We start from the raw sequence: 26,519 nt of genomic DNA on the forward strand, positions 1-26,519 counted from the left end.
TCAGTGTTTATCTGATGCAGGGTTCATATTAACCATGGTCTGATGGGGCATCTCTGGTTAAGGTATTTATTAAACATTGTACCTACTTTGGTCAGGCATTTTTGTAGGCTCTTGGTGTATGACATTTCCTCTTCTCATGGAGAAACACTTTGCAGGGGGAGTGGTGTGAAGGAGAAGTCAAGAGTTCTGTACATGCTATTAAATGAAATATATGTCCATGTGGAAGTGATAGGTGGAGATTGGACATACAAGTTGTGAAGTTCCAATGAGAGATCAGGGTTGGAAATACAGCTTTAGGAATCAATTTAGATAAAGCTAGAGTTTTAAACCATAGGACATTATGAGATCATTTTAGGGAAGTCTCAGGCTCAAGCAGTGAAAGGACGCAGAGAAAGGGAACCTTCCCAGTGCACAAAGGGAAAAGAGCTAGTGTGGTAGGAGCAGAGCCAGAGTGTGCAGAAGCCAAGAGAAGACATTTCCAGGGGGCAGTGTCTGTGCCACATGCTGCTCAGAGGTCAGGGAAGATGGCAATGAAGTGACCCATGAATTTGTCCAAGTGGAAAGTACTGTTGACTTTGACAAGGGAAGACTCCACAGAGTAGTTGGGAGCAAACCTGATTGGAGTGGGTTAAGAGAAGAACCAAGAAGATAGGAAAATAGAGTTAATAGAAAAAATTTCAGGGAATCAGCCAGTAAATGAAAAACATCAGATAAATTCCTTCTATATAGTACATTGAAATGTACTAAAATGGGATAATGATAAGACATATTCGATAGGGTTGCTTTGAGGTTTAAATTCAATAATGTTTATAAAATTTAGAACATTGCCATTTGTGACAATCTGGATGGATCTTGAGAGTATCATGCTTAGTGAAATATGTTAAGTGGAAAAGGACAAGAACCATATGATTGATTTCACTCATATGGAATATAAAACAAAAGCAACAAATGAAAGAACAAAACAAACTGCACTACAGCACGGTGGTTACCAGTGCAGCGCAGTGGTTACCAGAGGGAAAGGGTGGGGGACGAACAGGGTAAGAGTTGTGCACCTGAAACTTACAGTATTATTACCCAGTGTTACCTCAATACATTTAATAATTTTTAAAATTGTGTTTCGAAAAACTTAGAATAGTCCCTGACATATAGTAAGGGACTGTATAAATTTACCTCTTATTAGTCCTGACAAATCAAGAAGTTCTCTAATCCACTGATAATGTGTTGTTTAATTTTATTTAGTGCTAAACACTCTCAATTTCAGCATTATTACATTTTTAATGTGAATGTATATTCAACTATTGTGGTGAGTATAGTGAGCAAATAATTGCTTGAAAATACTAGTTTATTACTTTTGTCCAGAAGATAAAATGTTAATACCAAATGAAATACTAAAGAAAATTTAATGATGTGTAAAAATTGGCCAAATTATATCTATCATTTTAGAGAATATGCATGCATATTCTCGAGGCTATTCTTGAAGTCCCAGGGTTTTTGTGTTTGAGGTTAAATTTCTTATATTCTTGCCTTTGAACATTTGATCTATTATTTAATATAGTTTAGTTCAGTTCACATGAGGTAATTTTATATCTAATTAACTCATTCATCTTTTCCCTACTCTAAAGTATTCAAAAGAAAGTGTGGTTGGGGAAATGCATTTTTAAGAATCTATGAGAATCCATGGCAGAACTGCTATTTCTGAGTTAGTTTTCTAATACATAATTTAGAAGGTAGATACAAGGGAGTTCTTTAGAAACTTTTCCTCCAGCAGACAGAATGGTACCTGATTCATACATAACAACATACAGGCAATGTGCTCTTCAGAATAGGGGAATAACTTCATTTTATTATGTTCTTTTTTGTTGTATGAAACTACAAAATCAATTTTAGTTGCCTGGCTACTTCTCTGAGATCAAGAAAAAGGGGGAAGGGTTTTTGTTTGTTCATTTGTTTTTTTTTTTGTTTGTTTTTTAGTTTTTGAGGGAGATTGCTTCAGGGAAGGTGAGTCAGCATGGAGGGCAAGTTGGCTTCCTAGAACCTTTTAAATACAGGAATTATTCTTTGTATTTGCATTAAAATTGAGACTGGTTATGTGGATCCCACCGTTGGATATGGATTCGTTAGGGTAGGGCATGCTAACAGAGGGCACACATTGCAGTTTGAGGTAGAAGTTGTAAGTATTAGAGAAGGATCTGCTTTGTTACTAAATAATTGGCTAAGTAGTCTTCTCAGAAGATTTGGAAATTGAGATCGGTCTGGACAATGAGGTATGTAAGGAGAGTGTCCCAGGCAGGAGAAACACAAGCAAAATACATGATTGCAAAGTATAACATGTTTGGTAAACAATTAAAAAAACTGATTTGTATAGGTAATGGAATTATCCAAGAGGTTAGAGAGTTATATTGATATAAAACATTGGAGAACCTGAATACCAAGCTTAAGTTGTTTGGGTATCATCTGTTTGTTCTCATTTATTCCCTGTTCTCCTTTCTCTTCCCCTCCCTTCATTCCTTCCTCCCTCTGAGATTTTAGCCTGATCAAGGGTAGTGAGAGTCACGTAGAAATGGAACCAGGTTGAAGAGGGGATGGTAAAGACCAGTTCAGTTTTACTTTGCCATCATTGCCCGGGGGGGAGGAAGGTGCCTGGATGGAAACGCTTTGCCTCCATTTGGAGACGGAGAGCTGGACCTCAGGAGAGAGGTCCTATGACATTGTATGGAGAAATGACTGTGTCTGGAACCACCAGTGACCAACCACGTGTGCTTGTGGGCTGAGAGATTGAGGGGACGACACAGAAAAGACCAGGGATGGTCTGAGTGAGCAGGGAAGAGTTATGCTCTAAATTTATGATATACAATTAGTAATTTAGGTAATGGTGGAGAATTAACAGGTGTCTTGATAAAGTAATTTGCTAACACTTAAAACTTTTCATCAGTGTTTTAAAGCTATGTTGGAAAACCTATGAATATTTGGCACTGTGAAATAAAACATTGGGCATCTAGAAAATTATGTGGTAAAGTGTTGGGTAGAGTGTTCTCTTGGTGTCAGTGTGAGGTTGTGTAGGTTATTTTTTTTAAGATTTTATTTATTTATCTTTAGAGGGGAAGGGAAGGAGAGAGGGAGAGAAATATCAATGTATGGTTGCCTCTGGTGTGTCCCCTGCTGGGAACTGGCCTGCAACCCAGGCATGTGCCCTGACTGGGAATCGAACCGCGATTGTCTGGTTCTCAGGCCCACGCTCAATCCATTGAGCTACACAAGCCAGGGCCTATTTTTTTATGATGGATTATTTGTGAGTCACGTGGTTTATAGATAATATGAATATAGTGGACCAGCACATGAATTAGTCTTGGGAAAACGCTAAATTTTCAGTAGTGTAAATCCTAATCTACTTGTATTTTTCATCCTAAAAGGATAAAGCATGAATATTACAAGAAAATATAAAGGATAAAAGATGAATATTACAAGAAAGAACAATGTAATATTTCTGAAAAGAGTTATGTTGTAATTATAGTGGGGTCTCAGAGAAAAAAATGAATTGATTTTGTTTTGGGGTGAAAAGAGGGCACAGATGACCAGGGTCAGCATGTATAGAGGCATCGTTATGGAAAAACATGGTCATTAATCCCCCTCCTAGGGACCAACAATATTAATAAAATGACAGTTATTCTGGTTCTAGGAAATAGATTAATCAGAGAGGGCAGTGATGCCCAACAGTGCTGTGGAAAGCTCTTTTTAAAAGATTGTTTTAAAAAAGATATGAGCAGATGTAATTAATTTAAGTAGTTAATGTTTATAGTTTTTAAAACACTGGAAGGATGGTATCACAAGTTATAAAATGAAGCTGTTGGGTCAAACTTTGTAGAGTTACTTAATGCTGTGTTTAAGATGTTCTTAATTGTCAGGTAGTTGGCCACCAACACAGGCTTTGGTCCTCCCCAGGACGTCTGCAAAGAGAGATTTGCTAGTCTCTGAAACCTGTTTTCTCAGAGCTGTTTCCATAGAACACAAGAGATGAAGAGCATGGGAAGCCTAGGGTTTGAGATTTGCAAGTCAACACTAATGGACGGCTCCTCGGGTCAACATTTTCTCTACCCCCTCAAACTCCATTTTTAACATTTTCAGCTTCACAAATCCATCCCGATACTGTCAACTAGGAAAAACATCTCTTCTGTCACTGGACTCCCACAATACCTGATCAGTAGCTTTCCTGTGGCAATTATATTCTGTTTTACATACCATTTTTACTGTTTTCTGGATAAAGTATGATGTTCTGGAAGGCTACAATTTTTGTAGCTACCAAAAAGCTTGCCATGGTGCTTGCTGTACAGATAGTGCAGAAAAAGTCAAATAGAGTTAGTAAAGCAATCACAGGCCATTCAAGTCAACGTTGTTCAGAGTCTCTGTCTTACTGTCCCTTTCCAAAGAATTGACCAACTCTCTGTAACGGTAGGATTGATGATGTGTAGGTCTGAGTTGGCTGTTTTTCATGGCTTGTGTTGAAAAGCCATTGCAGCTTCTTTTAGAACAAGTGAAGAAAAGCTTCTACACCGAAAAGTCTCCTAGAATCATGGTTCTTTATTTCTTTTGAGTTAAGCATCCCTTTGAGAATCTTTGGTAAACTATGAAATTTAAATAATTTCCCAAGGAAAATAATGTGTATTTCTACCAGATTTTTTTCACAACTTGAATGGGTTTATAGACTCCTGAAAGTCCAGGTTAAAAGTCCCTAGCCTAGAGAATTCTTGAGAGTGGAAACAGTAATCTGTGTACATTGAATAGGAGGAAAATAAAACTATATTTTCTGTACTAAATATTTGTTAAACCAATGAAATATTTTGATAATTAAGTGGTAAAATGCTCTGTGTAATAGATAGTAGAAGCACTGCAGAGAATAAAGATACATTTGGGCATCTGTTATGGTTAGGGTTGAATGAACCTCTTTAAAAGACTTGGAAAATATTCTGTGCCCAGAGGAGCATCTGTGAGGTAAATAATGTCATCACATATGTGTTTGAATCAGGAGTTTAAAGTAAAAGCAAATGAAGTTCAAGTGAAGTCCTTGTGGAGTGGGGACTTGCCTCTGTCCCCTCCCACAAGCTTCCAGAGTCTGCACATCTCCATTTTCTTAATCTCAAACCCAAATCTGGCACTAGAGACAGGTGTGTCACCAGCCTTTTAGTCTAATGCCTCATGTCTACAAGCATCCATTCATGTTTTTCTGTTCCCCCACCTCTCTCTCTTTTGGAGGAAGAGGGTGGTCTGCAAAGCCAAGTTTTCTGAAGGGTTTAAAAAGAAAAAAAAATTATTTTCACCATGACTCTATGTGCCACTGCACTGGCAAAATGAGAAGCGTGGTACTTGAAGTGGCTGGGGAAACACTCTTCCACAATAAAAAGTACAAAGAGCCTTGGCCAAGGACTCACGGTACCTGAATTCTGGTCTTCCTCAACTATGTGACTCTGGATTTTACCCTACATGACTTTAGATTGGGTTGGATGTGGGTTGTGAGGGAAAGAGGTCAAAGATGTTACCTGGGTTTCAGGTTTGAACAACTGAGCAAATAGGCATGCTGTTATATGACACAGCACTACAGTGGTCCCCCTCATCTGCAGGAAATGTGTTGAGACCCCCAGTGGATCAGCCTGAGATGGTGGATGGATAATAACTGAATCCTATATATACCATGTTTGGGGGGTTTATTTTGTACACATACTGACCTGTGATGAAGTTTAATTTATATGTGTGTTTGTTTTTGAGATGACATAGAAACACCTTTGCAGTAAGTATTTAGTTTAAGAAAGCTTCCTTATTTTAAACCTTGTTTTAAAATGGATTTGATTTTTAAAGTCAACTTGGGAACATATATTTTAGAAATGTAACCCCAGAACTTTCTTTTAAATAAAACAAATAGATGTCCCTTTTGTGCCGGAGACAGAATGATCTTTTCTTTTCCATGTCATTCATATGCTTGAAACCCTTTTTTTGGGAGGGGGGGAGAATGTAAACATTATTTTTTCTTTGGCTGATGGTCTGATTTCAGGACATGAAAATGATCTGTTTTGTGACCCATTGCTGAACAGCTGTATGACAGCTAACCAAACTTTTTAGCCCCATGCAATTCCCTTCCTTTTCTTTTTTATGATACCTTTCTATGAAAGAGGTAAAACATTTTAATGACCTCTCATTGCTGTAGAAACCAACTCCATACAGCCTAAGATGGCGGTGAAGATTAGCTAATGAAGTAGTCATACCTCTCTCTCCAGCCCATCTCCCTTCCCCAAACCTCCAGGTACTTCATTTCCCAAACCAAACTCCAGACTTTTGGTGCCCACATAATGGAACATACTCCACTTTTCTTTTCTCTCTGTATACATTCCAACACCATCCATCCTCTTGACCTGGTTTGCTCCTACTTATGTTTTTCTTTTTAAGGGGGTTTTTGAAGGTCACATTTCAGTTTGTTAGTTCTTTAACAAATGGATAAATTAATCTGCACTCTCTTGAATGTCTAATGTTACATTCAGTACTAATTCAGTCTTTAGATGGATCTTTAGTAAGGCATGGTTGTATTGTGTGGTACAGACTTTCTTTTTTTTTTGTCTTTTAAATTCACACCTGATGATACAGGATATGTTTATTGATTTTTAGAAAGAGAGAAGGGAGGGGGAGAGAGAGAAAGACAGATAGACACAGATATTAATGTGAGAGAGAAATAGTGATTTGTTGCCTCCTGTACATGCCCTGGGGATTGAACCCACAACCTAGGTGTGTACCCTGACTGGGGCTTGAACCCACAACTGCACCACATTGATAGGGCTGGTTCAGGCTTTCTAAATGATGGGAATAGGAGAGAGAAAGGAATGAGTTCAGAGAAATGCTTGCCCGTTCACATCTGTTGCCATCAGTGCATCCTATAATGTGCGTGACTCAGAGGTCTGCCTTCGCTTAACGGCTTTTATAAGAACTCATAAAGGAGGATTGAATGACTAATTGGGGAAAAAGGAATCATGAGGAAAGTTAAAGGAAATTATAGGAAAAGTTGAGAATGATTTCAGCGGAGAAAGGAAAGTAATTTTCCATGTAAATGGAAGACACCTTAAAAATGATGATAGCATGCTTTTCTTGCTTTCAATCAGATTTAGAACAAGAGTGAAATTCTAATGCGGTGTCAGTCTGTGAAAGAATGGAAGGATTTATTGTCAGTATGAGTTTGTTGGTACTAGAATGAGGCATACATGAGACTTAAATGGTAGAAAAATTTTATCTGTCAATCAAATAGTACTTTTAAAGTTTGGCAGTAATATACAAACTTGTTATAAAACTGAAGGGACTATTTAAAAAAAAACAAAGAAGTGAAACATTACTCAATTTATCACAGTCCAGAAATGCATTCTGGTAATTCAAAGGAACAAAATGAGATGTTTAGGACTGACCTTTATGAAGACAGAACAGGGGGCTGAAAAAGTGACAATTGAACATAACCTGAAGAAAATGAGGGCTTCTTGGTTTAGAGTTGTTGTGTACAGGTTGGACAAAGAATTGTTAGTTTTTTTGTAAAATGAGTTATTAACCTTAGAGATTTATGAACTTTCTTGTGAACAAAAACACAATGTGCCCAAGAAGTTTAATTGGACTGCCCATCTAATTAAACAGTCAATCCTCTGTTCTCTTCTCAATAGGTAACTGATAACATTTATTTTAAATGTTCTGAGTCATTTAGTTTTTACTTTAGTCTGTAGGTCACTGTAATTAGGTAATCTCATGTGTAATTTCTGTTTTTGTTTTTTTTTTTGAAGCTGGATAATGCAGATGAACAAGCTGCCCAGATCAGGAGAGAACTTGATGGCCGGTTGCAATTGGCAGAGAAAATGGCAAAGGTAAATTATTAACATTGACATACTATATACTACATTTCTTCCTTTAGCTAGATTTCTGTGAGCAAAAGGAGTTTTGCATAGGTAAAGTCAGCATAGTCTTACTATTTCCCCTCAACATGTATACCTCTTAAGCCCAAATATCTGAATGTATGTTATCTATGTGCAGCATATATAAAATGTTTAAATTCAATGGTAGTTTTTGCAGATTATTCTTAAAACAATTGCTTGATTTTCTCAAATGGACAAATTTACAAGAATTTTATTTTTAATTTTTTTAAATGTATTTTATTGGTTTTACTGTTATAGTTTTCCCATTTTTTTCTCCCATTTATTGCCCTCTTCCCTGTAGCCCCCTTCTACCAGCATTCCCCCCACCTTAGTTCATGTCCATGGGTGGTCCATATAAGTTCTTTGGCTTCTCTTTTCTATACTATTCTTAACCTCCCCCTGTCTATTTTGTACCTACCAATTATGCTTCTTATTCCCTGTACCTAAACTTCCACTTTGTCTTGTACACTGTTGTACAGGTGTTGGTTAACAAAGCAGTATTACTAGGTAACTATACCTATGCCAGCAAAAAGAGCCCCCTACCACATCAGCATTCTCAGCTGCAATTGAACTAAGATTAACAAAGGTGAAGAGAGATTGTGGATATTATAAGATATGACAAAGGGAATGCAAGATGACTAAAATAAGGGAAAATGTTGTGTGGTAAGAGGGAGGAGAATTGATAAGAGTTGGGATATAACTGAGGTGAAGAAAGGGAGAGAGCAAAACTTACAAGGTAAGCAGAACACAAAAGGGCAATGGGCGGAGTGGGGTAAGATGAGGGAAGAGTATACTACAGGGTTTGAAGTAAAATTGAAAAGGAACTGGACCAACGGGAGCAAAATTGCAGAAACGTCACAGGTGGATTGATAGCAATGCCATTTGAATGAAGTTTAATAAAGGAACAGGAATGAGAATATTGTATAAAAGTGAAAAGTGAATATGAGATGTCTGCAATAGAGAAAAATGATTTTGAGAGGATGGGGGAAACAAGCTAATAAGAGTAAGGAGTAAAGGCCAGGTTGAGAGGGGGGAAAGAAAAAAGGGATAGAGAAAATGAAATAAAATTCCTTACTCAATGGGGCAGGGGGAAGGTGAAATATAGAGTAAGTCAGAGGGAGATAATTTTTAAAGTATAAATAAGTAGTGAACAAATAGGAGATCCTTTGGAGAAGTACAGCAATAACCATGATATTTCACCCAACTAGCCATTTTTTATGACAGGTGGAAAAGAGATAAGTCTTAATAGAAGGGAAAAAGAATGTGAGCTGACGTAAGAAAGAAGAGAGCTTATGTGAGGTTAGATGGAGAAGAAACAGTGAGAGTAAGGGACAAAAGCTTGGCGTAGTGTGAGAGAAAATAAAGTTTACACCAACAGTAATAAAGCTCAGGAAGATGGTGAAATCGATTAAGACCAGAGAAGGGTGCTGTGTGGGATTTGGAATAACAATAGTATGATAAGAAATATACAATCTGAATAAAAAGAATAGGAAGTAAAAGACCAAGAGTAGTGTGTTATTTGGAATATGAGTGAAGTGAAAGGAGAAAAGTTAAAATGCAATATGAAAGGGAGAATAAAAAACAAACAATAAAAACAAACAAAACAAAAAAACCAAAACCTAAAGATGAGAAATTTGTGAAAATAACATTCAAGTTCTGAAGGACAGCAAAGTGAAATTTGTCTCAGCTGTTGGTGTTCACCTTCTGACTTCTTTCTGGATTGGTCTCTGGTTTTCTCAGGGCTCCAGTTCTTACTGTCTTACTCTTGGGGGGGAAAAAGCCTCCTCCTGATTTTAGACCTGCCAGTATGGTTTTGCAGATCTTCCAGGATCCTGCAGGCAGAGGGGGCCTGGGCTCTTTTTTTTTTATTTCTTGTGGTTCCCCAAGGATGGGGGCTCAGTCTGGGCTCCAGTAATCACATGTGCCCAGTCTTCAGTGCACACTCTCAGAGTGCTGTGCAGTCCACACTGTCCACTCTGCACATTGGCGCCAGAGTGGCTCTGATACTCCACCTCCTTTGCACCCCTTCAGGCAGTCCGTGAGGTCTACTGAGTGGGAGCAAATCATGTCTCAGTTCCCCACTCCTCCCTCTTCGCTGGCCTGGCTGCTGCTCCTGGGAGGTCTCTGTGCACAGGAGGCCCCTGCACAGCAGATGAGATCGTCTTTTAAGAAACGCCCCTTGGGTGCCGCCTGCTGCTCCTAACAAACGCCTGGCTTTCCACACGTTCCAGCTCTCTAACCAGTCCAGAGGCTCTCTGGGTTGTGGCCAGTGACAGCCCCTCTTTTCTCCCAGCTCCATGCGTCATCCAGCTCCCTAACTTATCTGGTACTGTCCCAGCTGGTGACTGCTCCCCAGCTAGGGTATACTGCTGGTATTGTGTCACTTACTGCCTTCTTATCCCCACAGTGACTTTAAGCATCCAGGTCTCCGCAGTTAAGGGTCTGAGACTTCCTTCTCTAGCCATGAGTTTCTTTTCAATATTTAAGATGTGTTAGAGAGAATGGGACTTTGGTTGTCTAATTATTTTTTAAACAGGCACATTGATTTACTTCAGTGGTACAGAAATTTTAGTTTCTCCCAGCGGACTTGAAGTTATAATGCAGATGGTTATTCTGAGAATAAGCTGTTTTGCCCTTTTCCTTCTGCTGAGCAAAAACATTGAATATTTGATGGATAGATTCTCTCCCTTCTCTGTTTATAGGAGTTCTGTCATGACATTGTATGGAGAAATGACTGTGTCTGGAATCCTCTAGTCAATAGAATAGAATCTATTCTATTCAATGAGTAGAGGATTCAATAGCATCCTCTCTGTTTAAGGATTTTTCTTTATTTAAAAAAATCAGGTGTAACATGTAAAAAATAAAGTACACAAATCTTTAATTTACAGCCTTTGTATAACTACTTCCCAAGTCAAGATATTAAAGTTTTTTAACACTAGAGAAGAAGACACACCTTATACTGAGTTAACAATTGTGTTCTTGTTCTTTTGCAAAGGAAGTATGTATTTATGAATCTAGAAGTTTTAAGAATACTACTACTGTTATCTAAATGTCTTTTAAATAATCAAGTAGAGAAACAGTTGAAAAATTGGAGGTAAATAGAAAAATAGAGAAAACTAAGAGAAATTGGGTAATAGAGATGACAGTAAGTTGTAAAAACCAAGTTGGAGATTAAGGGGTGGGCAAAAGTAGGCTTACAGTTGTGAGTACATGAAACAGAGTTTATTCACAATGTAATAATCATAACCCGCCTGTCTTTTTCCATACGAACAATTATAAACCTACTTTCACCCGCCCTTGTATAAGGAAGAACCTCTAGATGAGAGAGTCATAGGATGATATGAATTGGGGGTTAAGGAGTTCCAGTCACAAAAAGGACAGTGTTTGGCAGGACAGTGTGCCCTGTTACCATCCTCTGGATTTCTAGAGAGGCGCCACATAATTCTAGAGGCTTGAAGATGGACTTCATGGGACAGAAATCAAGAAGCTTGAGGCTTTTGGAAGATTTAATGAAAACAAACAAACACTTCCCTTGAAACCCTAGCCTAAGTTGGCAGCTGGTTGAAGGACATTCACTTTTCTTAAAGATCTGAGGCTAAGAGAGAATCCAGAAGATGTGCCGGACCACATGGGCAGGATGTGCACTTGTGCTCAGCATTTGTAATTTGCCTGGTTTATGTGGATTGTACCTGAGTCTGTGCACATTTGTCATAAATTGGACTTGCTTCTCCAGTGGCCTGGCTGAATATCTGATGCTTTAGAATAAAGCTTGATAATTTTGGGGAGGGTCAGTGGAACCAAAGGGACAGCCTTCGATATGTTCTCATGGTCACGTTTGCAGGAGGAGGTGCGTTAATAACATCTGGACTGAGTCAGAAGGGAAGAGTTAGTGATGTATCTGCAAATACTTCTCTCTCTGAGAGGGGCTGATGGTTTTATCAGAAATGTGATGAAGTAGAAAATGTGGAGAACGAAGTGAAGCCAATGGGATCAGAAGAAAAAAACACCAAAAATAAGATGCCTTATGTTGAATAAACTATTGACATCGCAGATAGAACATGTTTAACTATTTTCTAATTCTATTTCATCAAATTTAAACCATTTTCATAAGATATTTTATAAGGCTAATTATAATTTATTGATCTTATTGAATTATGTCTCTATACTAATCTTATTAACCCACAGAGGCAGATGATGTAATGAATTTATTTTTTAGACAAGGAGATGATTGACTTCACCAAGATTACAGACAATTAAGTGATGGAGGCAGGGCTCAAACCCTTGTCTTTTGACTGCAGAGCCTGGACCCTGTCTTAGACCCTGCTGCCTTTGCAGTATGTTAAATCCAGAAGTGTGTATTAATAGTTAATAGCTGGCAGTCAGGAACACCTCCTACCACACTGCACAACACCACAGTAGAATAAAGCACAAGGCAGAAATCTCTTTCAAGGGATAGAAATATCGACTTTAATATTTCAGCAAAGGCATAATTAGGAAGTAGGAAAATTGTGGACTGGTCTAGAAAGACCTGTGGTCAAAACCATCATTGCTGTTTCCTAGATGTATAACACTAGACAAGTTATATTTAAGCTTTTGGAGCCTGAATGTTGGCGCCAAAATATTTATTGAATACATAGTGAAATGGCCAGGTACTGTGTTAAGCACTTGGGTCGCATCCAGACAAATGTAGTCATCTTGGGATAAAACCAGACAAAAATATTTTTTCCACACCCTGGTGGAGTTTACGTTTCATTAGGAGAGCCCCACAATAAAAAATAAACATGCCATATAACTGAATTGTGGAAGGCGATCATTTGCTATTTGGAAAATACAACAGAGATGCTGGTTACAGTTTTCAGGCCAGTGGTCATGGGAGGCCAGTTCTTGGCAGCGCTATACTTCCAGTAACTCAGTCCGAAAACTTGGAATCGTCTTTGACTCCTTTCTTTTTCTCATAGTTCATACCAAATTTATTAGGAAATCATTTGCATCTATGTTCAAAATATTTCCTGAGTTTCACAGTTGTCACTGTTTTCCACCTACCATTCTGGTCCAGTCAGCATTGTATCTCACCTGGACAATCATTCTCTCCTTTTGGCTGGGCTCCTAGCCTTGACCTCTGCCTTCATTGACCTGGCAGCCAGTGCTTCTCTGCACAAAAGCCTCTCCCGATATCACTGATAGTAAAATACTACGTAGTTCCTACAGTGTCCTGCAAAGTCCTGCATGGTCTGGCCTATGCAACTTCTCCAACCTTGTCGTCCATCAAGCTCTCACTTTTGCTCAGTCCACTCCCTGAGTGTCAGCTGTGTCGCCTCCCTGGTCTTCTGGCCACAGGTTCTTCACCCTGGTTACTTCCCTTTCCTGCAGTTGTTTTCCCAGTATTCACATGCTTTTGCTCCCTGTGTTAATTAACGTTCTCCAGAGAAATAGAAACAGTATAGATATATAATCTCCTATTGATTTTATTTCTCTGGACATAGATGTAGATGTGTAAAAGACATATAGATATCATATAATTTTATGTATAGATACTTATATACACACAGTATATACACACACAATACATGCATACATATGTACACAAGGATATGTGTGTGTTCATATGTCTATATAAATATATGTGTAGAGAGAAATGTTGATTGATTGATTAATTCCATTTATAGGAGTTCTGTCATGTGATTGTAGGGGCTGACAAGTCCAGAATCTGTAGAAAAAGGCAGTAGGCTTAAAGTTGGGATAAGGGCTGTTATGTAGTCTTGAATTCAAAATGTGCAGGGCAGGCCCGCAGGCAAAAAACTCAGGTAAGTTTTGATGTTACAGTATCTAGAGAGAATTGCTGCTTCTTAAAGAAACCTTAGTCTTTGCTCTTAAGGTATTCTACTGATTGGATGGAGCTCACCCCCATTTTGAAGGGCAATCTGATTTCCTCAGAGTCTACTGACTGTAAATGCTAATCATATTTAAAGAATACCTTTGCAGCAATATCTAGACTAGTGTTTGACCAAACAGCTGGGTACCATAGCACAGTCAAGTTGACTGATAAAAGTAATTATGTTACTTTTTCATCTACTTTTATGTTCAAAGATCATCTTCCCATTGCGACCTTCCCTGACCACTCTATTTACAGTCGCAAGACCTTCCCACTCCATGTCTCCACCTGGACTTTTTCTCCATAGCACTGATCACTTTCTACCTTTTGAAATGATTTCACTGATTATCACATGTGTCTCCTTACAGTAAAATACAGGCTGCATAGAACAGAGGATGTTTTTATGGGTATCTTTATGGTTCTATCCTAAGGGCCTAGACACTTGGTGACTCACGATTAAACTAGAAAATAACCCTATTCCTGATGCTGTTTTAATTTAAAAGTTCAAATTTAACATATATAATTTCTGATGTATACTTGGTTCTGTTTCCAAGAAAGAAGCAACAGAAGCAGGTTAAGTAAGATTGATGAACAATAAATCTCAAAGCATGAAACAGAGTTGTCAGTTTTTTCAAAGAAAAAAATTAAAGTATGGTCTATTTCCTGAAAAGTTTGAAAATACTGACAAAATATTCGAGTTTGGTTATTCCTGTCAGTATCCTCATTGAAAATGATAATGAATGAAATGTCTTTTAATTAAAGCTAAGTAAGAAGAGATTTTTGTGTGTTAACTGCTATCTTTCCTTGAAAATCTAAGAAAAAGGGCAAATCCAAATTTTCACACATGCTGTTTGCTTGTGATATATTTGCTGTTTGCTTTATTTAAGAATAATTTTTATTTTTAATATATTTTATTAATTATGCTATTACAGTTGTCCCATTAGCCTCCTTTATTCCCCTCTGCCCTGTGCACCCCCTCTCACCCACATTCCCCGCCCCCTTTAGTTCATGTTCTTGTGTCATACATATAAGTTCTTTGGCTTCTCCATTTCCTATACTATTCTTAACCTCCCCCTGTCCATTTTCTACTTACTATTTATGCTACTTATTCTCTGTACCTTATCCCCCTCCCACTCCCTTGTTGATAACCTTCCATGTGATCCCCATTTCTGTGATTATGTTTTTTTTCTAGTTGTTTGTTTTTATTTTTGATTACATATGGTTGTTAATAACTTTGCTGTCATTTTACTGTTCATAATTTTAATCTTCTTTTTCTTAGATAAATCCCTTTAACATTTCATATAATAATAGCTTGATGATGATGAACTCCTTGAACTTCACCTAATCTGGGAAGCACTTTATCTGCCCTTCCTTTCTAAATGAAAGCTTTGCTGGATAGAGCAATCTTGGTTGTAGGTCCTTGCCCTTCATGACTTGGAATATTTCTTTCCAGCCCCTTCTTGCCTGCAAGTTCTCTTTTGAGAAATGAGCTGACAGTCTTATGGGAACTCCTTTGTAAGTAACTGTCTCCTTTTCTCTTGCTGCTTCTAAGATTCTCTCCTTCTCTTTAAATCTTGGATAATGTAATTATGATGTGTCTTGGTGTGTTTCTCCTTGGGTCCAGCTTCTCTGGGACTCTCTGACCTTCCTGGACTTTCTAGAAATCTGTTTCCTTTCCCAGATTGAGGAAGTTCTCCTTCACGATTGTTTCAAATAAGTTTTCAATTTGTTGATCTTCCTCTTCTTCTGGTACCCCTATGATTTGGATGCTGGAACATTTAAAGATGTCCTGGAGGTTCCTAAGCCCCTCTTATTTTTTTTGAATTCTTGTTTCTTTATTCTTTTCTGGTTGAATGTTTCTTTCTTCCTTCTGGTTCACACTGTTGATTTGAGTACCAGTTTCCTTCCTGTTACTGTTGGTTTCCTATACATTTTCCTTTATTTCACTTAGTATAGCTTTCACTTTGTCATCTAATTTCCAACCATATTCAACCAATTCTGTGAGCATCCTGATTGCCCGTATTTTGAACTGTGCATCTGACAGGCTGGCTATCTCTTTGTCACTTAGTTGTATTTTTTCTGGAGCTTTGATCTCTTCTTTCATTTGGGCCTTTTTTTTTTGTCTTGGTGCACCTGTTATGTAGTAAGAGGCGGAGCCTTAGGTGTTTACCAGGGTGGGCTAACCCACATGGCTGCGATGTGACGCTGTATGTAGGGGAGGGGTCTGAGAGGGAACAGTGGCACTGACTCCTCTCTCTGCTGGTTTTCAGCCACTTGCCCTGCTACCCACAATCAAATTGGGCCCTTTTGGTACTGATTCCCAGGTGGGCGGGCTTGTGTATGTTCTAGGACCCCGTGGGTCTTTCCAACAAATTGTCCTGTGAGGCTGGGAGGTTCTCCTGCTGCCACCTCAACCCCCAAAGGTGTTTTCAATTGGTGTTTTGAGGCTTTATTTCCCTGTGCTGAGACCCTCTTTCAAGACCAGCTGCAGCCTTGTCCACTCCACTCCACAATCTGCTGCCTCTCTGTGCCACCAGCCGCCACCTTGCTGCGAGTCCTCTCTGCTCTGGCTTCCTGTCTCCGCCCTTCCTACCTGTCTGGATGGATGTTTCTTCTTTAACTCCTTGGTTGTTGGACTTTCATACAGTTCCATTTTCTGTCAGTTCTGGTTTTTGTTTTTAAATTGTTGTTGTCCTTATTCTGGTTGTGCGAGGAGGCACAGTGTGTCTACCTATGCCTACATCTTGGCCAGAAGTCTGTTTAAGTATAATTTTTAAAAGGCACAATTATGACTCATACAAATATAAAATTACATAAATCTTTACATATAGTAAAGATTTAATTCAAAGCATAACTAATGAACAAACTAGTTAAATATTTTATTTCAAGAGCACTTGAAAACTGGGTGTTATGGGACAAAGTTACAATAATATTCATAGAGATATAAAAGTGATTAATTTACAACTAGGATTTAAACTGTAACCATTGGATTATTTTACTCACCAGATACAGCTTATTTCCATGTTTTTCAGAGAAAATTCTGTAAGATAACATGCAACTTCACTTCCTGGGACCTTTAATCCATAGTAACAGAAGGTTGAAGTAAGTGTATGTCCTCAGATAATCCCTGGATGGCTTTTGTCCCCATATGACATTGAAAGGTCCTGTCCTCTCAGCTTTTTACTTTATTTCTGAGTTTTGGGTGCTTTTTATGACAGCTTTTAAAGTTGGTCCACAAATGTAAAAATCAGTTTCATGGCTTATTCTTCTCTTTTTTTTCTGGTGCACGTATAGAAAAATAATTCCAAAGCATTATGTTTTTCAAAGGAAATGAAGGCATTCTATAAATGAACAGTTAAGTGCTTTTCCTGTGGATGCACTCTTATTATTTTGGAATGTTGCTTAAAAGTATAGAGGACTATCAAAAGGATACAAAATCTTCTTTAGGAGAATTAATTATGTAGATATTTAGTCACTCTGTGATAATAAATATGCAGTTTTAATATTGATTACATGTAAATCATTTTAAGAGAAATATGTGAAGGTTATATTAGGAGGGAAGCAGAACAGGTGGCCTGAGACTCTGGGACTGATTTGAGAAGTGGTGCCAGATGTTCTTCCCATCCTGAGAACAAACAGGTGCAGGTGAGCCAAAGACCAGCTGCAGGTTGATGATGAACACATGCTGGATGTGGTCCAGTCATACAGAGAGATGCAGATCTTAGGTCATGTTTCAGGTGCTATCAGAGGAAACAGTAGTGAAGGCATTGGCTTTCTGGAACTTTAGGTGATCTTTTATTTTTTTCCCACATTTTTTTATTGTTGTTCAAGTACAGTTGTCTCCATTTTCCTGCCACCACTCCCCCCAGCTCCAGCTATCCCCACTTCCCACCCTTGATCCTACCCCCTTTTGGCCTTGTCCATGTGTCCTTTATACATGTCCCTGATAACCCTTCCCCCTTATCCCTCTATTGTCCCCTCCCACCTCCCCTCTGGTTTCTGTCAATTTGTTCTTAATTTTAATTTCTCTGGTTATATTTTGCTTGCTTGCTTGTTTTGTTGATTAGGTTCCACTTATAGGTGAGATCATATGATATTTGTCTTTCACTGCCTGGCTTATTTCACTTAGCATAATGCTCTATGCTAGTGCTCTCCATTTTCATCCATGCTGTCACAAACAGTAGGAGCTCCTTCTTTCTTTCTGCTGCACAGTATTCCATCATGTAAATGTACCATAGTTTTTTGATCCACTCATTTACTGATGGGTGCTTAGGCTGCATCCAGCACTTGGCTATTGTAAATTGTGCTGCTATGAACATAGGGGTGCATAGGTTCTTTTGAATTGGTGTTTTAGGATTCTTGGGGTATAGTCCCAGCAGTGGAATTGTGGGGACAAAAGGCAGTTCCATTTTTATTTTCTGAGGGAATCCCATACTGTTTTCCACAGTGGCTTCACTCCCACCAGTCTGCATTCCCACCAACAGTGCACTAGGGTTCCCCTTTCTCCACAGCCTCGCCAGCACTTGTTTGTTGATTTGTTTATGATGACCATTCTGACTGGTGTGAAGTGGTATCTCATGATGGTTTTAATTTGCATCTCTCTGATAGCTGGTGATGCTGAGCATCCTTTCATATATCTCTGGGCCTTCTGTATGTCCTCCTTGGAGAAATGTCTGTTCAGGTCCTTTGCCCATTTTTTAATTGGAATTTTTGTCTTCCTGGAGTGGAGTCATGTGAGTTCTTTATGTATTTTGGAGATAAAACCCCTGTCCGAGGTGTCATTAGCAAGTATGTTTTCCCATATAGTTGGTTCTGAGGATCAATAACTCCAGGATCTGGTTTTTTAAAAAGATAAACAAAATTGGCAAGCCTTTAAACAGACCCATCAAGAAAAAAGAGAAAGGACTCAAATAAACACAATCAGAAATGGGAGAGGGGAGATTACAACTGATACCCCAGAAATATGAAGAATTGTAAGAAATTACTACAAAGAACTATAGGCCAAGAAATTTGAAAACCTGGGTGAAATGGATAAATTTCTAGAAAAATATAATCTCCCGAAACTGAATGAAGGAGCAGAAAGCCTGAACAGACAGATAATAGCTGACAAAATCAAAGAAGTAATTAGAAAACTCCTGGTACACAAAAGCCCTGGACTGGATGGTTTCACAGGAGAATTTTACAAAACATTTAAGGAAGAGCTAACCCCTATCCTTCACAAACTATTCCAAAAAATCCAAAATGATGGAAGATACCCAGCCTCTTTTTATGAATCCTAATCCCAAAGCCAGATAAAGACACAACAAAGAAAGAAAACTATAGGCCAGTATCACCGATTGAACTGAGACGCTAAAATCCTCAACAAAATATTGGCAAACTGCATCCAGCAATACATTAAAAAGATCATACACCATGATCAAGTGGGATTCATCCCAGGGATGCAAGTGATCATTTGAAAGTTGGCTGCTTTGCTCCCATCCCCAGCCAGTTTTGCACAGTGGTTTTTATGTTACATTAAACTTTGATATCTTTAAGAGGGAAGAGCTAAGTGCCAGGTTGTCAAAGATTAAAAACAGAGCTAACAGCCAGAGGAAACCTCATTTGCTGTTTGTGGGAATATAAGTGTGTATAATCTTCTCTGAGAGTAATTTGGCAATCTCTCTCAGTATCTATGTAAATATCAGTATTTGGAACGTGCTCTTTATTGAGTGGAAGAAACAGAAATCTAATCGCAGAAATAGGTTGGTTGAGTGGCAATGCTCATATAATTCAGAAAAAATAGAATCTTTAAAATCGATACTTTCTTTTTTCACTTTGAGCTTTTATCATAAATTGACTTTCTACTTTAAACTTAAATTTTTCTAAACCTTTACTAAAAATCTGAATTTAGGACAAAAGGAATCTAGACACATTTGTGTAACTTGAAAATTAACTAATTTTGGAAATATGATTATATTGCTATTTAATATTATGGGTTAAAAGCACACCCTCCAAACAATGCACATTTGTGGAAAGAAAGATATTGTTAAAATATTATTCCTAAAAATCAAAGCAGTAGATAATGAACATTATTCCTATAGGCCAGGTACCACAAGCTTTTCAAAGCTAACAGTGGATCAAGATTCATCTGTACATTGAAACTTCTTACATGTATGTTTTCAGAGTTTGTTTATCCCTAAGCAAATACCTTTCCAAAGATAAGGTTAATGTGGAAATCTATAAATGTTATTAATTTTATACCATAATGATCCTCAATAGTTTATGTAATGTACCATTAGATATCATCAAAATTGCCAAAGCCTGAGGCTTTTAAAAAGTAGATGCATTATATCTAGTGTCAGAATTTCTAAGCATCAATGTATACAAAATATGTTTTATGATAAACTGGAAATATGACTTGGGTAACATTGTCATTTTAAAATTTATTTTCAAGGAAAGAAATTTCCCCAAATTTGTAGCAAAAGAAATGGAGAATATGTATGTAGAAGAGTTGCGGTCTTCGGTGAATTTGCTAATGGCCAATTTGGAAAGCCTTCCAGTCTCTAAAGGTGGTCCAGAATTTAAACTGCAAAAACTAAAGCGTTCACAGAATTCGGCATTTTTGGACATAGGAGACGAGAATGAGATTCAGCTCTCCAAGTCTGATGTGGTGCTGTCATTCACCTTAGAGGTAAGTGCCCTTTTCCCCTTCTCACCTCTGACAGCATAAATGAGACTGTGAGTAGTTTTTGCTGACCTTCGTGGTAACCTTTCAGAGTAAAAACAGTTGAAGAAGTTAAATTATTCTTCATTTGCAAGGCAATCAGGTTGTGAATGCAAATTAATATAAACTGCCCTTTAAATATAACAGCAGTATTAGGATTAAATAATAAAATAATAAAAATTTTGAGGCAAGTCTTCTTTGTGTCAGCTTAGGCTGATGTAAGTTTATTGTTGCAGGAAACACCAAAACACCCTTGGGTGGAAGTAGGATTGAAAAATATAACTACACACTCTGTGATTTGGGAACTCCTTTCAAGCTTTCGGTTAGTCTTTCTTTTTAAATCTACTTCCTCTATGAGATTATGTTTCTAGAGTCAAATCACATAAACCAGCAGTACTGTACAATATTGGAACATACAGATGATGAGAAGTAGAGAATTCTTTCTTTTCAGAACATTCAGTTTCATTATAGGTACAATAAATAGTATAAAAAAACAAAATAAATATCATGCCTTTAAAACTATGTTCTTCAAGACTTCCAAGTTTCATGCCTTTCATGCAAATCACTGGAAGCCAGACATTGATACTGACATCCACAGTAGCCTGTCTTACTGGTTACATTTCTTCTTTGCTAATCTTTGTGCATGGACTAAACCACGTATATGTCTGTGCGTTCATATACAATATACACACACCCTGGCAATAGCAAGTTGAAATTTATAGCTCTCTCAAAAATTGTATCAAAGCTTTGTAGCTCCTTCCTTGCATTGTTACAAGGTGCAGTGTTACATCCTCTCTCTGCTTGCTCTCCTGTCTGCTAGGTTTCTTCTCAACCTCTTTAGCATCTTAACCTAAGGATGTTTACTTTGAAACTGCACATAGTATGTTACATGTGAATTTCTTTATCATTCCTGCCTCAGCTTTCCTACTAACTAAAATGTAAAGTGGCAAATCTTCTCCCCCTTTTAAAGATTTTATGTGAAACAAAATCAATTATTTAATTATAGTATAACTTTTTATGTTTGACATTTAAATTAATTAATAATGAACAACTATTAATTCATTATACATTCATTAGTAATGATCAACTATCTACCATTACTTCTGTAAGCACTCAGAACTGAAAACAGTTCAAAATGTTTTCTCTATTTAAAAATCTCAAATATTCGCAAAAAATTAGCTTCTTATGAATTCTGGTTTTTCTTTTGTAAACAAAATTATGCTGGTGAGTTAGTACTTAAGTGAAATTATGAATTTTCATTCTGAACTTTATTGCCAGTATGTTAAACAGCACTGTTTAGTTAACATTAAAATGGTCTTAGGAGAATACACCTTAAAACTTGATTTTGCATTGTTTGAGAAACTTACATGGTTATAAAATTGTTTTGGTATGCTTTACTGCTATGTCCATAAGAGGCAGACAGTTTTCTACCACAGCACAATAGGGATCTTTTCCCTGGTACCCGCAGTATTTTAAGCAGAAAGTACATGTCCAGTAATAAGCTGAAACCACATGTAGAGCAGACTTATCTGTAGAACTCCTGAGAGAATAGAGTAAGTACCCCTCTATACCCCAGGGCATATGACCTCAGCCAAGCTTAACTGAATAATTTCCCCAGCCCATTTAGTGTAAGAAACTCTGAAAGGCAAGTAGTTAATCCAGTGTAAGGGTCTCACATATCATCAGTCAGGCTTAGAGCTGGTCCAGTGGAGAAAGGAGTCTTGTTAAAGAACTAAAGTGTCAGTCTAAGGAATAAGTGCAGATTTGAAAAACTGTTCAAATTTTACTTTTTAAGTTGCTACCCACTCCTCCCCTCTCCTACTACAACCTGGTCCCTTACCTAGCTTCATGTTTTTGCCACAGCTCTTACCTGACATATTCAGTTATTTATTATGTTTATTATTCATAATCTGGCTCTTTCTACTTAGAATCTAAGTTGAAGGAAGGTAAAGTTTTTTTTATTTGTTTTTCTTTCTTTTTTGTTTATTGAAGCATTACAAAAGCCAAAAACAGATTGTGGCACACAGTCAACTTAATAAATACTTATTGAATTAGGAACTTTAATGGTATCAAAAAGCAGCAGTTACCCTTACAAAATTACTTTAGGTCTCTTCATTTATGAAGACTTCAGAGAGAATAATAAAGCAAGAGATAAGCTGATCCACAAAAACAGTAAGCCATTCAATAGTATGTTAAAATTAAACATTCAAGTAAGACTAGGAAAATAAATGTTTATCTATAAACTATGAGTAATAGACAGTATCTATTCATTCTCCATTAATTCTCTTAGCCTGCTTTTAGTTAAGTCCTTATTTTTATTCATATGTTGCTATGCATTTCAGTATGAAGAAATTACAAAAGGTTTGGTTGAGGAACGAATGATCTTGAATTTAACCTTTATTTTTTTGGTGATCAGTTTCTCATATATTTTTATGAAAAAAAACAAAGCAGTTTGCATTTGTATTTATAAACATGACACTTCTCTTGTATCCACAGATGAAAAGAAAAAGTTATTTTTAAGATGGTTTCTTTCTTTGAGACCTTAGTCTTAAGATTTATATCACAACTCTATGAAAAGTGTTATGACTTTAATAATGTATTAAATGATTAGCAAATGATATAGGTGATTCTTTGGTGGAGATTTTGGTAGCTACATAGCATGAATGCTATTTATCTTGTTTATACTAACACAACATGAGATTAATTGGAAATGAATGTGCATATATTAATATGCCATTAAATATATTTTATAAATTAAAATTTGAGAATTTAGGGAACTTCATGATTCAAGTTTGATTTGAAAAAACTATAACAAATAATCATATTTTATGTGTACATCCAGCAAGAATCTTTTAAGATTGGCAGCCTTTTATAAAAACATAAAAAGCATAGGTTCTTTTGTTTGTTTGTTTTAAATAATTCCTCCACTCCCTCAGCCCCTCCCCCAGAACTGTCAGCCTCCTCTTTATCTATGAGTCTGTCTTTATTTTACTTGGTGATTCAGTTTATTCATTAGATTCTACATGTGAGTGAAATCATATAGTATTTGTCTTTCTCTGACTGGCTTATTTCACTTAGCATAATGTTCACCAGATCCATCCATGCTGTGCAATGGGTAAACTTTCTTTTACATCTGAGTAGTATTCCATTGTGTAAATGTACCATAGCTGTTTTAGCCATTCATCTACTGATGAATACTTGGGCTGCTTTCAAATCTTGGCCGTTGTAAATAATGCTGCAATGAACATAGGGGTGCATATATTCTTTCAAATTAGTGTTTCAGGTGTCTTCACACAAATTCCTGGAAATGGAATTGCTGGGTCATAAGACAGTTCTATTTTTTTTATTTTTTGAGGTGTCTCCATACTGCTTTCCACAGTGGCTGCACCAGTCTTCTTTCCAACCAACAATGCGTGAGGGGTCCGCTTCTCCACCTCTTTGCCAAAAATCGTTTGTTGATTAATTGATGAAAGCCATTGTGACAGGCGTGAGGTGATACCTCTTTTTGAGAAATTCCTCCTACTGAAGCCTCCTGCTCTGTATAGAGGCCTGGACTCTCATACAGCCCAATTCTCAAACCAGAACGGGGACTATCAGGGTCAGGGTCCCTCAGGGCCCAATTCTCAGCTCTCCCCAGCTGGTGTCCACAGACTCTGTGGGTGCTCACAGCCCCAGTGTGTTTGCCACTTCATCCTTACTGCCCTCGCTGCGATTTCGAGCAACCAGGTCTCTCCTGGTGCTACTCAAACCTTGTTTGGCAGGGGAGGGAGCCACTGACCGGGCTCTCTCCCACGGACCCTGTGGCAGACTGGGTGTGCACAGGGCCTGGGGCTGCAACCACCCTGCCCACTGCCCTGATCCCAAAGACGTTAGTGTCCTGAAACACTCTCCTTACTGTCTGGTTTTTCAGTGTCCGCTACAATTTTTGGTCTTCTATCTTCATATATGTAGGGGTACTGTTTGCTTTTTGCTCTGTTCCTCTAAACACATAGTAGGTCAGCTATGTGTTTTGCCCCTGTACAGTGGGAAGTGGAATCTGCTCCCTCCTACCTCACCACCATCTTCAGTACCTGTGAAGTGATATCTGGTTGTGGTTTTAATTTGTGTTTCTCTGATGATTAGTGACATTGAGCATCTTTTCATATGTCTATTGGCCATCTGAATGCCCTCTTTAAATAAGTGTCTATTTTTGTTCTTTGCCTGTTTTTTGATTGAATTGTTTGTTAGTGTGTGTGTGTGTTGAGTTTTTACAGTTCTTTATAAATTTGGGACATTCACCCCTTATCAGATGTCAGTGTTCTCCCACTTTTCATTTTGTTGATGATTTCTTTTGATGTGCAAAAACTTTTTAGATTAATGTAGAACCATTTGTTTATTTTTTCTTTTGTTTGTTTTGACTGAGGAGATATATCAGAAAAAATATTGCTATGAAAAATGTCCATGATTTTACTGCCTATGTTTTATTCTAGGGTTTTTATGGCTTCAAGTCTAACTTTTAAGTCTTTAGTGCATTCTTCTTGTGTGTGGTGTAAGAAGGTGTTCTGGTTTCATTTTTTTGCACATCTGTCCAGTGTTCACAACACCATTTATCGAATAGAATATCTTCATCCCATTGTAGGTTCTTGACTCCTTTATCAAATATTAGTTGACCATAAAGTCTTAGGTTTATTTCTAGGCTCTCCATTCTTTTCATTCAACTGTGTGTCTGTTTCTTATGCCAGTACCATGCTGTTTCAATTACTGTGGTCTTGTAGTGTAGTTTAATATTAAGTAGCATGGACACAGACAATAGTATGGTAATTGTGGTGGATTTTGGAGAGGTGGGTTGAGTGGAGGTGGAAGAGGGTATGGGGGATAAATGGTGATGGAGAAAAAGGGGTCCATAAGTGATAGGATTACTCTAAGTTTGTGATTTTTAAAACATACAGTAGCCTCTGATAGGTGTTTCACCCAGTGAGAAACAAAGTGATCTGATCTGATTGAGGTTGTATGTGGAACAGGGTGAAGGGAAATTAGGGGAAATAAAATAGAGAGGGGGCGGGGAGAAATGATTTGTTGTTCCACTTATTTGTGCATTCACTGGTTGCTTCTTGTATACTGACCGAGGATTGAACCTTTAATCTTGGTATTGAAATGCTCTTTTAACCAGCCGAGCTACCTGACATGGTCATAAAGAAAACTCTTTCATAAATACTTTAATAAATTATTTTATAATAATTAAAATTAAATAGTTGATATTTTTAAAATTTAATTATTGTTCAAGTACAGTTTTCTGTCTTTTACTCCCATCCCAGCCCACCACCCCAGTACTCCCCACCTCCCTCTCATTTCCACCCCCCTTAGTTGTTGTCCATGTGTCCTTTATACTTGTTCCTGTGAATCTTTCCCCTTTTCCCCTGAAATTCACTCCCCTCTTTCCTCTGGTCATTGTCAGCCTGTTCCCTATTTCAGTGTCTTTGGTTATATTTTGCTTGCTTGTTTGTTTTGTTGTTTAACTTCCTGTTAAAGGTGAGATCTATGGTATTTGTCTTTCACCGCCTGGCTTATTTCACTCAGAATAATGCTTTCCATTTCCATCCATGCTGTTGCAAAGGGTAGGAGCTCCTTCTTTCTTTCTGCTGCATAGAATTCCATTGTGTATATGTACCATAATTTTTTGATCCATTTATTTACTGACAGACACCTAGGTTGCTTCCAGCTCTTGGCTCTTGTAAATTGTGCTGCTATGAACATTGGGGTATATAGGTTCTTTTGGATTGGTGTTTTAGGGTTCATAGGATATAATCCCAGCAGTGGAATTGCTGAATCAAAAGGCAGGTCCATTTTTAGTTTTCTTAAAAAATTCCATGCTGTTTTCCACAGTGGTTGTACCAGTCTGAAATCTCACCAACAGTGGATTAGGGTCCCCTCTTCTCTACAACCTCTCCAACACTTGTTGTTTGTTGCTTTGTTTCTCATGGCCATTCTGACCAATGTAAAGTGGTATCTCATTGTGGTTTTAATTTGCATCTCTCTGATA

At 37.7% G+C, this 26,519-nt stretch overlaps 1 protein-coding gene across 10 annotated transcripts in view; it reads left to right on the forward strand.

The window, feature by feature from the left end:
* Positions 1-26,519, forward strand: part of CADPS2 (calcium dependent secretion activator 2) — a 618,469-nt gene that overhangs the window by 235,355 nt on the left and 356,595 nt on the right. For all 10 annotated transcript variants that reach the window (XM_037056497.1, XM_037056495.1, XM_037056499.1 and 7 more), the window contains exons 4-5: positions 7,797-7,877; positions 20,231-20,467. In XM_037056497.1, coding sequence (XP_036912392.1) covers positions 7,797-7,877; positions 20,231-20,467 — 318 coding nt within the window. The remainder of the gene's footprint in view (positions 1-7,796; positions 7,878-20,230; positions 20,468-26,519) is intronic.

This window comes from Sturnira hondurensis, unplaced genomic scaffold, assembly GCF_014824575.4.
Source record: "Sturnira hondurensis isolate 20B ecotype Veracruz unplaced genomic scaffold, ASM1482457v3 Scaffold0008992, whole genome shotgun sequence".
Lineage (NCBI taxonomy): Eukaryota > Metazoa > Chordata > Mammalia > Chiroptera > Phyllostomidae > Sturnira > Sturnira hondurensis.